The sequence below is a fragment of the Centropristis striata genome, chromosome 15 (assembly GCF_030273125.1).
Source record: "Centropristis striata isolate RG_2023a ecotype Rhode Island chromosome 15, C.striata_1.0, whole genome shotgun sequence".
Classification (NCBI taxonomy): domain Eukaryota; kingdom Metazoa; phylum Chordata; class Actinopteri; order Perciformes; family Serranidae; genus Centropristis; species Centropristis striata.
This window is the reverse complement of record NC_081531.1, coordinates 33,777,224-33,794,989: the sequence shown is the minus strand read 5'-3', so window position 1 is coordinate 33,794,989 and position 17,766 is coordinate 33,777,224. Positions and strand designations below refer to the sequence as shown.

At 37.2% G+C, this 17,766-nt stretch overlaps 1 protein-coding gene across 1 annotated transcript; it reads right to left on the bottom strand.

The window, feature by feature from the left end:
* Positions 1 to 7,436: 7,436 nt before the first annotated feature.
* Positions 7,437 to 14,735, bottom strand: slc25a35 (solute carrier family 25 member 35). Its single transcript, XM_059351743.1, has 5 exons — positions 14,247 to 14,735; positions 13,311 to 13,376; positions 13,069 to 13,221; positions 10,782 to 10,916; positions 7,437 to 9,064 (listed from the first exon to the last, which is right to left on the bottom strand). The coding sequence occupies exons 1-5, from the start codon at positions 14,616 to 14,618 to the stop codon at positions 8,894 to 8,896; spliced, it is 897 nt and encodes a 298-aa protein (XP_059207726.1). The 5' UTR covers positions 14,619 to 14,735; the 3' UTR covers positions 7,437 to 8,893.
* Positions 14,736 to 17,766: the final 3,031 nt, after the last annotated feature.

Sequence of the window (17,766 nt, the reverse complement as noted above, 5' to 3'; positions counted from 1 at the left end):
GTGCAGAGGAAAAAACATCTGATGTTTTTTTCATGTTGCATAAGAAAATGAAAATTAAGATAACACTTTAAAGTTGCAGATATGACCAACCCAAAACTATTCTATTGAAGATTTGACACTGGTTTGACAATTTATTGAAATATTGTGATTTCTTAAAGAAACATTTACATTTCTAACTTGACATGAGGTCATACTGAGTGCATAATCTTACACAGATATACAGTACAGGCCAAAAGTTTGGACACACCTTCTCATTCAATGCGTTCCCTTTATTTTCATGACTATTGACGTTGTAAATTCATCAAAACTATTAATGAACACATGTGGAATTATGTACTAAAAAGTGTGAAATAACTGAAAACATGTCTTATATTCTAGTAAGCAAAGGGTGGTTACTTTGAGGAATCTAAAATACAAGACATGTTTTCAGTTATTTCACACTTTTTTTGTTAAGTACATTTATCCATATGTGTTCATTCATAGTTTTGATGCCTTCAGTGAGAATCTACAATGTAAATTGTCATGAAAATAAAGAAAAACGCATTGAATGAGAAAGTGTGTGTCCAAACTTTTGGCCTGTACTGTACATATATGGCCCACTCAATTATATAATATAACATCTGATAATATGTGAGATGAGTTTAACAGAATTGGAATAAGTTAAATCAAGTCACTCCTCTTGCACATGGAACTGATCCATGTAAAGTCTAATACATATTCTGCAAGAGCAGAGAAATGTGTTCTTTTTCTCGAGGTGGCAAGAACAAGAACAAGGTAAGTTCTGCCCAGGACATTTTGTACTTCACAAGAAAGTCAAGTGTAGAACTCCTGGGAAGTATTCATAGAGCCCGCCCACTGCAGCACATTCACATTTCTGACCAATCACACATTGGCTGGCGGACACCACACAAGAAAAACAGCTCTGAGACCAGACAAAATTTGTTCTCTCTCCCAGGTCTGCAAGAACTCTTTTCTTGTGTTTAGGCCTGACTCAACTCATTCAATCACCTGAACCGTCTTCACTCACTCAGCTGGTTTGTTGTATCAAGTGTTCTCCTGTTTGGTTGGAACAAAAACCTGCAGCCACGTTACTGTTGTCAGCGTTGGTGTAATTGTTCTCACTGCAAGAGGGGGGAGGTAAAAGTTCAGCCTGCAGTTTTAACAATATTTATCCAGGTAGGCCCAACATCAAGTCTCGTTCCCTGCAGACATTATCGTAGAAAGATTTATTCATCTAAGCACTGGTACAAGTTGTACTGGCACTGGAGCAGCTGGTAGTTAAGTATTTTGCTTGAGGGGGTTTGCAGAGGAGAGTGCGAGTCAATCATTTCTCTGTTCACATCTTGGAGATTGAATGTCACAATAACAGCATTGAAGGGAGAGCTCCATGAAAGCAGTAGTTCTCAACCTTTTTGAGTCGCGACCCCCAATTTAACATGCATGTTGTCCACGACCCCCGCTCACTGAACACAATCTCACACGCACAGTTCAGATCACCCAAAAGAGAAGCAAAATGACCAGAAAAAAGAAACAAAATGACCAAAAAAGACACAAAATGACCCAAAAAAGACACAAAATGACCCAAAAAAACCCCAAAATTACCAAAAAGACACAAATTGACCACAAAATGATAAAAAAAAGACACAAAATGACCCAAAAAGACACAAATTGACCACAAAATGACCAAAAAAGACACAAAATGACCCCAAAAAATCACAAAATGACCAAAAAAAGACACAAAATGACCAAAAAACCCCCCCAAAATTACCAAAAAGACACAAATTGACCACAAAATGGTAAAAAAAGACACAAAATGACCAAAAAAAATCACAAAATGACCAAAAAAAGACACAAAATGACCCAAAAAAACCCCAAAATTACCAAAAAGACACAAATTGACCACAAAATGATTTAAAAAAAGACACAAAATGACCCAAAAAGACACAAATTGACCACAAAATGACCAAAAAAGACACGAAATGACCAAAAAAAGACAAAAAATTTCCCAAAAAACCCCAAAATTACCAAAAAGACACAAATTGACCACAAAATGATAAAAAAAAAAAGACACAAAATTGATGACAAAAAGCCAAACAAAATTACCAAAAAAAAAAGACATTAAGTGACCAAAAAGACTAAAACACATTAACACATGAACACTTTAACACAGTGGAGACAGAGCTGACTTCCAAAATGATTTGGCGACCCCCAGAAATCATCTTGCGACCCCAATTGGGGTCCCGACCCCAAGGTTGAGAATAGCTGCATTAAAGAGTGCTACGATAGCTCCAGTAAATCCTGTAAAAGGTCATGATTAAACCTGTTAGACTTCTTCCTGAGCACTACGTTTGTATGCAAGGACGTTTACATGAAATGCCTCTTGATAGTGTTTTTTTATGTTTAATCTCGACCTGAGAAGTAACTAAAGCTGTCAGCTAAATGTAGTGGTGTAAAAACTACAATATTTGCCTGTAAAATGTAGTGGAGTAGAAGTATAAAGTTAAAGAGTATACAAAATGAATTGGTTACATCTTTATATTTTACTTTTAATTTTTCATTGGTGTAGGCCTGAAGCAATTTGTATTCTTCAATGGTAAAAATGTGTAGCTTATATATGACATAAAAAAGATGTTTTGACATTTTAGAATAGAATAGAATGCCTTTATTGTCACTATACACATGTACAATGAGATTTAAGAGCTGACTCCAGAAAGCAGTGCGACAATAAATAAAATACATAAAAGATATACAATATAAACATAAACATACACCTGCTTAGGCAAGTAAATGTAAAGAAAAAAAATATATAATGTAAAACATAGGCAACAAAGGGAGGTAAGGTGCACAGTCTTCAATTCAATTTGCCATGATGCTATTTAGTGTTCATAAATATATTGCACATTGAAGGACAATTTATTGCACAAATTATTGCACATTGCCGAAGAAATATTGCACAGTAATAAAGTCCATATGGAAAGTGAACTAAAATGTGCATTATAGTTTACTAAAGTCTACTGCCCGACGCCTGAACCTCTACATTTTGTCAACTTTTAGTCTAGTTTTGAATTCCCCTAGCCAGGAAAGCTTTTAATTCCAAATTTCCGGATATATTTCTTTCTTTTGCATTCTGACAAAATCATAAATAATAAATGCTCATTATGACCTATTAGAGATGTTTGTAGGCTAATATAGATTTTGTAGGCCTTTTTATCATCATTGTCAGGCTCCATTACGACATTTTTTCTCTTTTCTTGGCCCACAATGGCTCTTTTGTCAGTAAATGTCACCTTCAAGGCACAGTCACACAATATTATCTGTGTGTACATAAAAAAGGGACCTCCTACATTTCCCTCAGTGAGTCTGTTATGTTCTGTTTGTATTTTCACACAGCTGACTTTCTGAATGACGCAGCCAGTTATCCAAAGCACAGCGGTGACTCAAAACCAGTTGTGACGTGCCCACGCCTCAGGCCATAAAAGACGATTTGTTGAAATGAATGGACACACTACAGTTTAATCATGGTACCAACGTACTGTTCTCAAACATTTTTAAGCATTTTTGGAAAACCTATTATCATCATTTTTTAAAAAAACATATTTTTACATACCTTAGTATGTTATTTTTCAGATTTTTTAGGGCTTTTTCTACAAAAAACCTCCTTTACCACTTTTGCCATGTTTAAAGGAAAAGAGCTCCATTGTATACACACATATTACACATAATATACAATTATACATACTATACACATACTGCACATATTATACATAATGTAAACACAACATACACATACTGTACAAAGATACTGTACATACTACACATACTATACAGTATAGTATGTGTAGCAGACACGCATACTGCACATGTATACTGCACATACTGCATATACTACACATATTATACACACAATGCACATACTGCGCGTACTAAATTATTGGTATTATTCAACTTTTCAATGAGATTCTTATCAATTAGACCCATTCCTTTTGCTTCACCTTCTTACACATTAGGTCCCCATTGCAGTTTAGAATCAGCCTTTTAGCTTTCAGCATTCACACATATTTTCTGCAGGAAATGTTATTAATTTAAATCTTATTTAATTTAAAGCCATGTAAGCCTCCAGGGATGCATCCACATTATCATTATATGAACTTCAGAAAATTATTATTTTTTGTCTTATACTCAGTTCAGCCTAGAAAAAGGTAACACCACAACATCAGTCAATAAAAAGTCATTTATTTTCTCTTCAAGTCAATGGCACAGAAATATTGGCTGCCCATAACAGGAAGCACATTTTGTAACACATTCATGAAATGTACCCAAGTTTATTAATATGACCCTTAAAACTGTCATGAGGTTTCATGATACACACATCCTCAGAGACTCTGCAAATGAATCGACTCATTTTCAAACACAGGTATCAAAACTACATTTAGCATTTTGCATGAATTTGAATTCATCATCTGTCATTTACTTCATTATGCTCCTAAATTACACACATTTCCTTGGTAACACTTTACAATAACCAACTACGTAATGTTTATAGATGGTTTATAGACCAATTATTAACCATTTACAAAGTGCTATACAAATTGAATCTTTAAATGTTTTAAACCAATTTCTAAAAGATATATGAATCATTTCAAAAATCATTAACATACTTAATATGGTGTTAAAAATGTTAAAATGTTTGTTAATGGTAAAGTAACTACACACTTACATTAATATACCATCTATTTGTCATTTATAAATGATTTAGTTAGTTAATCATTAATAAATAATGTATTTACCATTCTAAATGGCCTATATATGGTTTATAAATGATGATTAAACATTAATAAACTATCTGTTTACCATTTATAAATGATGGTTATTGTAAAGTGTTACCATTTCCTTTTACACAGAGCACAAATTTCCTTAGCAAATATGGCGTAATCATAATAGCATGGTGGACAAAACATCATGTTAGGAATCAGGAGTAATTGTTCATGTTTTCCACCCCTGAAAAAAATCTGATCGAGGGGTTCTTCTAGTCAGTAATGGCTTTACAGAATCAGTTTTTTATCTGGAGTCATTTTTAGTATTTGCAACAGCACAAGTTATGGCTGGCTTGATAAGAACTAAGCAAATGGCAAAAGTTTGGCACAAAGTTTCAGACAACTTTGCATAGTCTAGTGATCCGGTAACATCAAGAAGGACTATGATAGTCGGGTTGATTGACCTTAATACTGCTAGAACACAAGAATACGCGCTGTTACACATGTTGAAACTGTGTGTATAGTTGCCAATACAAATAAGCGTCAATGGATAAAATCAAGAAGACAAAGTTGCTTGGAAAATATAAAAAATGCAGGTAAAATCCGGAGAGAAAAACGTCAAAATAATAGAACAAAAACTCAAGTAACACTTGTTTCCTGTTTTGTTATGGAAGCTAAGAGGACAATATGTGTTTTTAAAGCTACCGTACATTTATCACGCCATGGCAAACACATTAACAGCTGTTCAGTTGCTACTGAAATCACTAATAATGTATCGTTAAATCCTTCACACTTTGCAGAGTGTTGTGCACTTTATGAAGAAAGAAAGCACCAAATGTGGCTCACATGCTGGAGAATGGTTCATGATGTCCTGTCCAGGTAAACAAACTATTCTAAGCAAACAAGTAACACTGATGTCTGCTTATGCTGCAAAATTACTACATGCACATGATGGTAATGGTAACTTATCTGCCCAATAATCTGGTGGAAAACATATCATCACTTAAATTAATACCTAAATACTTCAAGATCAGCATCAATGATGATTTAATGAAGTATTAAAAGAAAAATCCCTGACTGAAACTGAAGTACGTTCCAAAGATAGTTGGTGTTATTGCTCATAAACTATTTACAAAATAAATATTTGGCACAGGAAGCACTTATGTATCACATATACAATCATACATGAACTTAAAGTCAACTTATTTAGTTTTCAAGTTCAAACTGAACCATCACTTCGGCACAAAAAACACAATAAAAAACACCTGTACTCAGGTAACTTCATTTGAGGAAACCTGACATCTATGACCATATAAAGGGACTTGGGGCACTATATAATGACTTTATTATTCATTCACATTCTTCTTTATTTTAACTCAGTCTTGTTTTTGTACTTATATATGCATGTAGTCATAATTTGAGCATATATATGTGTGCTGATCTGTGAAGTTTCTGCTGTTTATTTGTCTTTTCTTTCTATATTTACCACTCAGCGAGCACATTAAATAGGCATTCTATTCTATTTTTGCAAGTAAGTTAACCACCAGCTACATAAAAAATGTATTGGTTATGAAAACTTTACATTAGAGTTAATGTTACAATTTTCAATCTACATGTGTGTAAACTAGTCTCCTAAAAGTGCTTGTGAAAATTCTTTGTGTGTCTGTCTCTGTTGTCGAGGTATAAAACACTTTTACAATACTCCTATTGTAATTAGCATTTTGAATTCATTGTTTGGCTTTTATCTGGTATGTTTTATTACATTGTATATATATCATTTTGGAAAAATCTTATAAAGTTAAAAAGTTAAAAAACTAATAATGTGGAGAATAAGATTATGAAGAATACGCAGGACAGTAATTTAAGTGCCACTATGCTTCATTATGTCTCCAAACGTCCAATAAAAAGGTAAAAACAGGTTTCTATCATTTAGCTTTTTCTTTCACTTTAATGGGAGTCGTGACGTTGAGTTTATGAAATAACAGTAATTTTGTTGACTATCACTTCCCCAGAAAGATGTACACAGGGAACATTCTTACAAAATGTTGTTTCACATCCTGTTTGAGCAATTCTGCAACACAAGCTTTATCCTTTGTTTGAAGGCATTTTGCTCTGAGTTCACTGGTTCAGACAATAACCAGGGGGCCCCGAGGCTCTGGAACAATCTGCTGCATGATATTAGAGTCAGCTTCAGTGAGATCTGAAGTCCCTGCTAATTAATTTTTTTTTCTGAGAGCCTTTCCTGATTTTACCCGAGTTCTAACCTCTTTAAACTGCCCTTTATTTCCTTTAAATCAGTGGTTCCCAACCTTTTTCTTCGCCATTTTTCCATTAGCTCTGTGTTACCGCTAGGTGAGGTTACCGCTAGGTGAGGTTACCACTAGCTGAGGTTACCGCTAGGTGAGGTTACCACTAGGTGAGGTTACCACTAGGTGAGGTTACCATTAGGTGAGGTTACCGCTAGCTGAGGTTACCGCTAGGTGAGGTTACCACTAGGTGAGGTTACCATTAGGTGAGGTTACCGCTAGCTGAGGTTACCACTAGGTGAGGTTACCACTAGCTGAGGTTACCATTAGGTGAGGTTACCGCTAGGTGAGGTTACCACTAGGTGAGGTTACCATTAGGTGAGGTTACCGCTAGCTGAGGTTACCGCTAGGTGAGGTTACCGCTAGGTGAGGTTACCGCTAGGTGAGGTTACCACTAGGTGAGGTTACCGCTAGGTGAGGTTACCGCTAGCTGAGGTTACCGCTAGGTGAGGTTACCGCTAGGTGAGGTTACCTGTGTATACTGCAGGAGGAATGTTACACATGTCCTTATTCTCACGATAAAGCCTTTATTTTTAAACTTTTCTATAGTGATTTTTCTATTTAAATAAATGAATAAACATTTAATGTAGCCCTTATTTAGTTGTTTTTGTCCCACTAATGAATTAAATGTTGACTCATCTATATTGAACACATTAGATTTATTACATCCCTTAAAATAAAGAGGGCTTCGCGACCCCCCTTGGATCTTTGGGGCCCCCCTGGAGGGGTCGGGACCCCCCTGTTGGGAATCACTGCTTTAAATTACAGTTTTTGTCTGTTTTTTTTAAAATACAACAATATTATGACCTTTTCTGGTTTCATTGCGGCTTGGAAAAGCACTTTGTAACATGCAGTGTGTTCCAATACCCATACTTCCATGAGTACACTTAAATGCAGTACACTATCCGCACTCACAAGGTACACAGATTTCAGCAGGTGAGTGTTGTTCCAAATCTAATACTCCGTGATGCACTTACCGGAAATGACGCTCGCGACGGCCGCCGCGGCTCGTCACCCGCGAAAAACTTCCGGCTTTAAACGGCGAAAAAATTATCCTTTGTGTTGTTTAATCTTTACTTCTACAATCCGGCAATATGGCTCCATTAACGCAGCAAATGTGGAAAATGTGCCGGCGTCGTCGGCCGCCATTACAAACATTTTTTTCGAGCTGAGCAGCTCCGCCTGGCTCCGCCTCTTCCGCTACGTAGACAAGATGGCAGCCGTTGAGTGCGTATAGTGTACATCGTTCCACACTCAACGTTTTGACCGTTATGAGTACAACATCCGGGTCCTTTAAGTACACTTCTTTTCACCGCGATCGGAATCGGAACACCCTGCGTACTCAAGCTAAGTACAGTGAGTACGGTAAGTATGGGTATTGGAACACAGCAATGGACTTTAAAGAGTAAAAACATTATGAACTTCTTCTGCAAAGAAAGAATTTCATATTTGAGTTTTTGTGCTGCTGATTGTTACCACAATCCATTCATTTCCTCAAACTGTGACTCACATTTGATGCTTTCTCCAGTGCAGATTGTTATATATAATTTGGAATGATGTAACGGAGGAGTTTTACATACATGTATCTGAGGTTCCTACAGTGCGTGAGTTATCATCATAACTGTGCAGTTTTCACATTTTCACCCTCTTCCTGGACTAATGTGTTTTCCTACTGGAGTGTAAAATGTTACCTTTGCTCTCTCGCCTTCCCATAAAGAAATGAGATCATCTCCTGGTTTTCCTTTAAACTCATAATAGCATCCTCATCAGATCCAACCTCTGCACTCAGAGCTTAATGAGTTACCCATTCTCTAATGTCCTGGTCCCTTGGTGTTATCTGAATTGCTGGTACATTTTGCGCAGTTCGTCCCAGAAGAACAGAGACAGAATGGTGTGCGGGCCGATCCGGAAATAAGAGGCTCCCAGGCCTTTGTAGAGTCCAATCAAGCCCTCCTTCCTCAGCGTCTTTGAAAAGCAATCAGCGAATCCTTTATAGAGTTGCCCCTGGACGATGAGAAGAAGAAAGTCAGCTTAAGCACTTTAAACATTAAGACTGGGATTTAGCCTCTGAAAGTCAGAGGCAGGTACTTTCTGAGCCACTACTGACTAGTCGGAGCTGGTTGGATAGGGTTAACATGTCCGGCTTTGCTGACTGCAGCTGGGAGAGACTGTTGCGGGAGGACTGGGCCGCTTGTGAGTGCTTTGGGACGGTGCCTGCTGCACGTTAAGAAGAGTAGGAACGAGTCTCCAAAAGTCTCCAATAACACCGGAAAAAGTCGCTAGATGTTGCTAGTCACTTTTTTGGAAAATAGTCGCTAGAGGGTCTGAATAGTCGCTAAATATAGCGATAAAGTCGCTAAGTTGGCAGCACTGCTTGCTGCTTTGGTCTGTTGTCACATTATTTCCGTTGGTTAGCTGATACAAAATTACCTGTATGGGAACAGAGGCCAAGGGGAACTAATTAGTGGGCGGAGCCAAAACAGTCAGCGGCTTTCCAAAAAGTTCTCAGTGACAACACGCCTATAGGCACAACGAGAAAATATGTGATCCAACAGGAGGCCACTGGAAAAAAGAACATTTCAAACTGGGGGTAAGGAGTATCTTGAAACAAAAGGCTGCAGACAGACACTGAACTGGTCTTCTTGCTGTTGGACCAGAGAAAGAGCTCCACAATACACAACCATGGGCTGAAACGTAAACAAAATGTCTGTTTCTGGCTAAAAACATTAGATTTAAACATTGTTTTAGCACTCTACATCTACCAGAGAGGACAAGTTGGCTGTTAGCAAGCTAATGGTAGCTATATGTTAGCAAGCTAAGTTACTTCATACTGAACAGCTTTCTGAATTATCCACAATCGACAGAAATGTAGTTAGCCTAAAACTGACTTTGGATATATGACTTAGTGACCAAATGCACTGCATACATAAGTTAACGTTACGTTTCAGGATCACAAAGTTTCCACATTGTAACTGCTCACATCTGTATACATCTGTATCCACTTTTGTCCTCTTAAAAGTTCCATTTTTCTATTTTAAAAACATCATAATGGGTTATTTACCTTGTTGGTAGTGCATTTCACCACACAGCAGCTTTTACACATTTTTCTGTTGTTTGCTAAAACACAGAATTGTCAGATACGGTCTACGGTCAGACTGCAGCCTGAAGTGACCCAAATCAGATTTTTTCGCCCCTATGCGACCTGCATCTGATCTTTTAATGACAGTCTGAACGACACAGATCCAATTTTTTCAAATGCGATCCAGGCCACTTGGATATGTGGTCCTAAAACCGATACATATCTGATCTTTTGACATGCGACTCCAGTCTGAACGGCCAGGTCGCATTCATACATACATAGGCTTACTGCTGGCGGCCATGTTTTCCGCTACTTCCGTAAACACTGAGCACGCTCGCTGCGCGTGACGTCGTCGTGTCCTCCAATGCGCATGCGGGACACTTTTGGTACGTTTAAAGTTCACACTGCAGATCACATACAAGTCGCATTTAATAGGAAATGTGAACGACCTTGCAAAAAAATCGGATTCCACAAAAAAATCCGAATTGAGCATTAAGCCCTGCTGTCTGAACGTAGACCTTAGACTCCTTGACTCAATACAAAGTCAATGGAGGGGCTGGTGGGGGCGGGGTTTAGTATGTTCTGTCTCTATTCCTACAAATTAGATTTTTGATTTGAACTGGGGTTTTTCTCTGTCCTCACCTTGCCCAAATGATCCACGGGCTGGTTGTAGAGCCGAGTGCTCACTACATCGAAAGGTGTCATCAACATCACCACCACCACGCTGCTGATCATGCCGGCAGTCAGCGCCACCAACCAGCTGTCCTTTGGAAACACCTTGGGAAGAAACAAATAATCTGGTGAGGTATGGAGACCAATACATCATCTTCATCATCATCATCATCTTGAGTGCAGCCACTTCTAATCTTAACCTGCCCTGTTCTCCTACATACAGGGAAACAGAGGAACGGTTCTATTATTAGAGCTTATGTATCTGCAGACGCTCCAGTAGGAACAGTTAAAAATGCACAGCTTTACAACACAAATAAAAGAGAAATGTATGATGCACAGCAGAGGACATATAAACAGTACATGCAAGCAGCAGATAAACACCTTTTTCTTCTTTGGAAGGCTTTTACTTGCACCCTCCCTCAACCAACAGCCAATTAAAACAGCTCAGAGGAACAAGAACACTATAAAACTAGGAACGTCAGGATTGTTTTATTCACATTCTTGCAAGTTTAATACAGTTCAGTGACTGTCACAGTCTTGAATTTGATTATGAAAAGGTTTTTTTAATTAGAGCTGGCTCTGCAGCAACTTGAACCCCATAAACCTGTGCACTCGTTGTGTAAGCTCCATGTTTCCAGCCAGAGGTGGGGGGTGAAAGGTGTCGAATTTCTATTCCAGAAGAGTGCAATGCCCAACGCTTTGTCAGCACCACAATGACTGCTTTAGTATTCTGCACACGTCTACTCGCTGCAAAAGACCTTAAGCCTGTGACTAATGATTAGTTTTATGAACAGTGAAGCTGCTGAGTATTTTCTCAATGATTTACTTATCAAATCTAGCAAAAAGTGTTTTTGATAACACTGAATGTCTGTATTGTCCTGTAGCTACTGAGGCTTTAACATTGAATCTAATTGGAACATAAACTGAGTTATGATTTTCAAACTTTTACTCACTTCAAATTGCTGGTTTACATCTTTAAGATGATGCAGAAATGGCAGTAAAAATGGTCAGGAACGTTCATTTTTTAATGCACAAATTCACTCTTCTCACAATTTATAGATAAAGGCCTGGTATTTGTTTTTAAAAAGTGTGATCCTGAGAAAAAGTTTGGGAAACACTAGATCATATGAGTGAAAGTTCAAAATACGAAGCTGTCCCAAAACCTAAAGAGAGTCAGGTTGCTACCATATAAACTAGACTAAACTTTTTTTTTTGCTGATTATTTGTCAGCTGCTCAACTAATCATAGAAGCTCTTTGTGAGTTATGCCAAACCCCCAAAACATGCATGTTTATTACTGAAGCGTGCAGTCATACAGCAGACATGCACACCTAGTGGAAACAACATTCCTTCAGTCAGACTTTTTCCACTCATCAGAGCTGAACTTAGAAGACTGTCATGATGGGATTAAAACCTCAGCAAGGCCTCTAAATCAAAGACACACTGTCTATCGCAGAAACACTAAAATTATCGTGGAAATTTGTACTTTTCGCCGGTCCTTGAATGGATCATAGGTTATGAAAGTTTTGTTAGTAAAAGACGCCAAACGAAGTGCAAGATTGTGATATTTCTGTCAAAATCACTCTATTCTACATTTCTCAACACTGCCAAAAATTTGTAAAATTTGTTTGTAATAACTAGATCCTGTTAAAAAATGTTTAATTCTGCTCCTCAGCATTAATGTGAAGACATGACAAACAGTCATGTGACAAATATTCACTGAAAATGACACTTGAAAAAGTGTTGTATACATAAATTCAATTTCATTCCATCTTTTAAAAATTAATTTATCAGAGAAATTAAACTTTTTGGTAACGCTTTATATTAAGGTCCTTGTAATAACCATTAATTAACAAATAATAAGGCCCTTCTAAGTCCTTACAAGATGCTTATTAACATTATTGAGTGTTTATAAGCTTATATAAGTGTTAATAATGGCATTACAAACACCCATTATCTCTTTTGGCAACTACCGGACCTAAAGCGAGAACAATGCCTTATTACTTGTTAATTAATAGTTATTAAGGACCTTGTTATAAAGCGTTACCAACTTTTTTATGATTTATGCCATCATAACTGTTATTCTGCACAAATTACAGTTTTGAGTTGTATCCACTTTGAGCCATGATTGTGCTGATTCCACAGAGCTGCAGGACTTATTGCAGTGAAATACAAAGCCACAGTGAGTAAAACGTATGAGCAACAACAAAAAAACTCCCTGCAACGGCTTGGGTTAGGGAGGGGCAAAAACTTCTAACCTGTAGGTCAATGACGAGCTCCTTGGAGGAGGAGAAGGTGGAGAGTTGAGCAGCTGACCCCACGCAGACCCTCGGTACAGCAGCACTGGAGCCTCTCCACAGTCCCAGAATGCCGTGCTCCCTGTAGATGGTTGCCAGAGCGTGGACCAGCCCCTGAAGGGAGGAAGAGGAGGAGGAAAACTCTAACTGCCACTCACATTAAAAACAACCACAACATGATTGTCTGTTTGTCTGTTTGTTACCTGGTGTTTATGCTGATGTCCAACTGCTATAGAGGAGGTAGACTGACTCTGCAGGTGCGTCTTTACCTGTCAGTGGAGACAATCTGTGTTTACTTTGACAAGTGACAGCTCACCTTGAAAATGTCACACCTGGAAAAACTTGGGTAACGCTTTATATTAAGGTCCTTGTAATAACCATTAATAAACAAGTAATAAGGCCCTCGTAAGTCCTTACAAGATGCTTATTAACATTATTGTGTGTTTATAAGCTTATATAAGTGTTAATAATGGCATTACAAACACCCATGACCCACCCATTATGTCTTTGCCATGCCTTTATTAATCTTATTTTGTTTGCTTATTGATATTAAAATAGGTAACACTTTACAATAACCATCATTTATAAAGGGTTAACAGATAGTTTCTTAATGTTTAATCATCATTTATAAACCATATATAGGTCATTTAGAATGGTAAATAGAAAATGTATTAATGTTGAACTATAATTTATAAATGCCAAATAGAAGGTATATTAATGTAAGTTGATAGTTTCTTTACCATAAACAAACAATTACATTATAATTCTTAGTTTATTAATAGTTTTGCACTCATTATAACATTTTTAACACCATATTAAGTATGTAAATGATTTCAAAATGATTCTTACACCTTTAAGAAATTGTTTGAAAACATTTAAAGATTAAATATGTATAGAATTTTGTAAATGATTAATAATTGGTGGTCTATAAACCATCTATAAACATCACTTAGATGGTTATTGTAAAGTGTTACCTTAAAATATACTTTATTGCTCATCTATTATAAGTTAACTATGCTTTTTGCAACTACCGGACCTAAAGCGAGAACAATGCCTTATTACTAGTTAATTAATGGTTATTATAAGGACCTTATTATAAAGCGTTACCAAAACATGTAAAGAAAACCAAAGGAACTGACCAGGTATACTGGACTCCCCATCACGGCTCCCACCACCCCGGCAGCAGCTCCTGCTACCGTGGTTTTAGCCGCGCTGACCCTCCCGTTAGTGTGGATGTAACCGGAGGACTCGATGACGGCGTACGAGCCCAGCCTGACTCCATTCATGACGAACTGGTAGACCAGTCCGGGGACCAGCCCCTTCTGCAGCCCGGCCAGCCCGTCCACCTTCCCGATGGTGTAGAAAGCGTGGAACACGTTGCGGTAGTGGATGTGGTACGAGCCCCGGCTCATCAGCTCTCCCTGGAGCTGCATGCGCGTCTTGACCACCTCCAGCGGGTTGGTGAACAGGCAGGCCCCGCAGGCCGCCACCCCGCTCAGCACGAAGTCCATCTCGCCTGTCCGGCCGCCGGGAGGACGGATATGTGGCGTTCAGGGCCCGCTACCAGGCCGACCTGTCCTTCATAGCAGAGGAGCTGAGGAGCGGTCCCTCCTCCCACATAATCTACACACACACACACACACACACACACACACACACACACACACACACACACACACACACACACACACACACACACACACACACACACTGACAGATGCATAGGCCCCGGGAGCACTTCAAGGACTCTTCTAAAAGTCGTAATTCCCAAATAGATAGATAGATAGATAGATAGATAGATAGATAGATAGATAGATAGATAGATGGATAGATGGATGGATGGATGGATGGATGGATGGATGGATGGATAGATAGATAGATTACTTTATTCATCCCCGAAGGGAAATTCGGTTGTCACAGCAGTCCGGTATTCAAGTACAATAAAATACAATAGAATAAAATAAAATAAAATACTGAGGTAGCATAAATAAAAACAACAATAGAAAAAAACACAGAATAGAACAAGGACACTTAAGAAGTTAAAAATAATAATAATAATAAAATAATAAAAATAAAAAATGTATTTTAAATTAATTAATTTATTAAAAATAATAAAACTGATGCTTTTTTGTTAAACCTCTGAAGACCAGGAGATTTTGGTTCAAATTTGTCAACTTCCTCTGCATTAATTTCTGTCTGTGTTTAGCATATTTCAGTCTGTCCTTACATCACATGCATGGCTCCTTTTTCTCCACACAAACTTGGCTATCAGTCAGATTATTCATTTTATTTTATTTTAGTTAGGTAGATAGATAGATAGATAGATAGATAGATAGATAGATAGATAGATAGATAGATAGATAGATAGATAGATAGACATTATTAATATATTAATATCATTAATAATAATAACAATAATAATAATAATAATAATAATAATAATAATAATAATAATAACATATAAATGCACGTCAGATAAAATGTACATGAAGAATATAATTATAATGATTTATATGGATTAACTGAAGGAAACATGGAGACATTAGTATTTGACGTACACTCCACCGTCCCGTAAACGCCTCATCTTGGAGAACTGTGCGTACCAGAACGTACGTACTGTACTGTACGTAAGTACGTAATTTGACGCCCGTCTTCACAACCAATGAGAAGCCTCGTCCAGCGCTGGATGACAGGATCACAGTAATCTCCTTATGAGGACCGCAGACGCTGCGACTTTCATCTTCAAATAGTTTTAACCCTCTGAACCCCCAAGAAGCAAAAAGCATTTTTATTTTTATTTTTTTATTTTTATACATTTTGCTCACTCTGGCCTTGTATTTCTGTATGTCTGTTGAATTCCAACACAAGCACACCTTATTCTACTCAATGAGGTGGTGATTAGGTGATCAACTGAACTTATTTAACAAGGAAAAGTATAAAAACAACTGCTGTGGTCCTCATTATCCTCTTGCAATAGGACCAGCTGGATGGCAAAAACAGTGCTAGTAGTACCTCAAAAGTAATTGGAATTTTTTTAAAATGACCATTGACCATGCCAAGAGAGTTAAAAAGAAAAGTTTTGAGTGAGTAAAAGAAGGGTTCAATTCTGGGGTTACTGGCAGAGGGATACAGGTTGCTTCCATCCTTAAAATTTAAAAGACGGCGGTTCATAAGAACAAGGTCAAGCAGCAGACATTGGATACAATAAAGCTACGAAAGAAGCAAGAATTAAGCCACATACAAAGCTATCCTGGAAGGAAACTTCCTTCTGCTCTTACAATGTTCCCCAACTCTCAGGATTGTTTTTTCCAGCAGGACAATCAAGGTGTGGATGAAGGACCTCTGGAATGTGATCATGAGGAAGATGGATGGTCACAAGCCGAGACTGATGCCAAGACACATGAAAGCGATTAAAAATCGGGGTTATTCCACCAAATATTGATTTGTGAACTTTTGCTAACTTAAAACGTTAGTATTGTTTTGTTTAAAAATGATTATGAACTTGTTTTATTTGCATTATTGGAGGTCTGAAAACACTGCATCTTTTTGTGATATTGACAAGTTGTAATATTCTGCAAAAAAATGTATAGAACAAAACAAAAATGTTCATTTTACTCAAACACATACCTATAAATAGTAAAACAAGATAAACTGATCATTTTGCAGTGGTCTCTCAATTTTTTCTAGAGATGTGTGTGTGTGTGTGTGTTATATATATATATATATATATATATATATATATATATATATATTTAATTGAATAAAAAGGAATTTATACATACAGTACAACTATTTTCAAGTGCCAACAAGTGTCATGAATATTGGAAAACATGAATTGGGTCTCCACATGCTATACATAATGAACTATTTGCACTTTTACAATCTCTCCTGTCCTCTCCTCTCTGCTCTGTGTAAACAGATTTTCAGTGAATATTTATCACATGACCATTTGTCTCAGTAGAATCAATCATGGCTTCACAGTGTCGCTGAGTAGCAGAATTTAATGTTTTTAACAGGATCTAGTTATTACTAACGTTTATTTATGGGACGTTTTTAAATGAGACATGTAGAATAAAGTCATTTTGACAAAAAGTATCACAATTTTAAACTTTGTTTTGGCTACTTTTTCTAATGGAAACATTCATAATCTATACTCCATTGAAGGACTGTCGGAAAGTTCAAATTTTGACAGTGATGCTTGTTTTTACTTTAACCCTTTATCAGGCGAAGAACTATATTTGGTAACTTCAGTGGATATCCAAAATGGATTTCTTCAGCTAATCAGCAAAGATCAGGTTACGTCACAGACGGTGACACCATGGCATCTGACCAATCAGTATGATAATAATATAATAATATTAACTTTATTTACCTTGACCTCCAATGTAAAAATGAAAAATAGAGAAAAAAAATCTGCAAGAAACAGTCGTACAAACAGAGTTATTCTTCAGTTACTTGTACGAGGAGAACTTGACTATGACAGCGTATGGGGGTAATATTTGGAGAAAAAAGTTGCAAATTTACTAGACTAAAGTGGCAAATCTACAAGAAAAAAAGTCGCAGATTTAAGAGATTTAAAGTGGCAGCTCTGCGCGAAAAAAGTCGCAGATTTACGAGAAAAAAGTGAAAAAAAACAACTTTTTTCGCCACTTTAAATCT

Coding starts and splice junctions, on each gene's coding strand:
- slc25a35 (XM_059351743.1), bottom strand. CDS start 14,618: ATGGACTTCGTGCTGAGCGGGGTGGCGGCCTGCGGGGCCTGCCTGTTC. Junction 10,917..13,068: donor AGCTCGTCATTGACCTACAG/GTTAGAAGTTTT, acceptor TTTCTTCCCAAG/GTGTTTCCAAAGGACAGCTG. Junction 9,065..10,781: donor CCGTGGATCATTTGGGCAAG/GTGAGGACAGAG, acceptor CTCATCGTCCAG/GGGCAACTCTATAAAGGATT.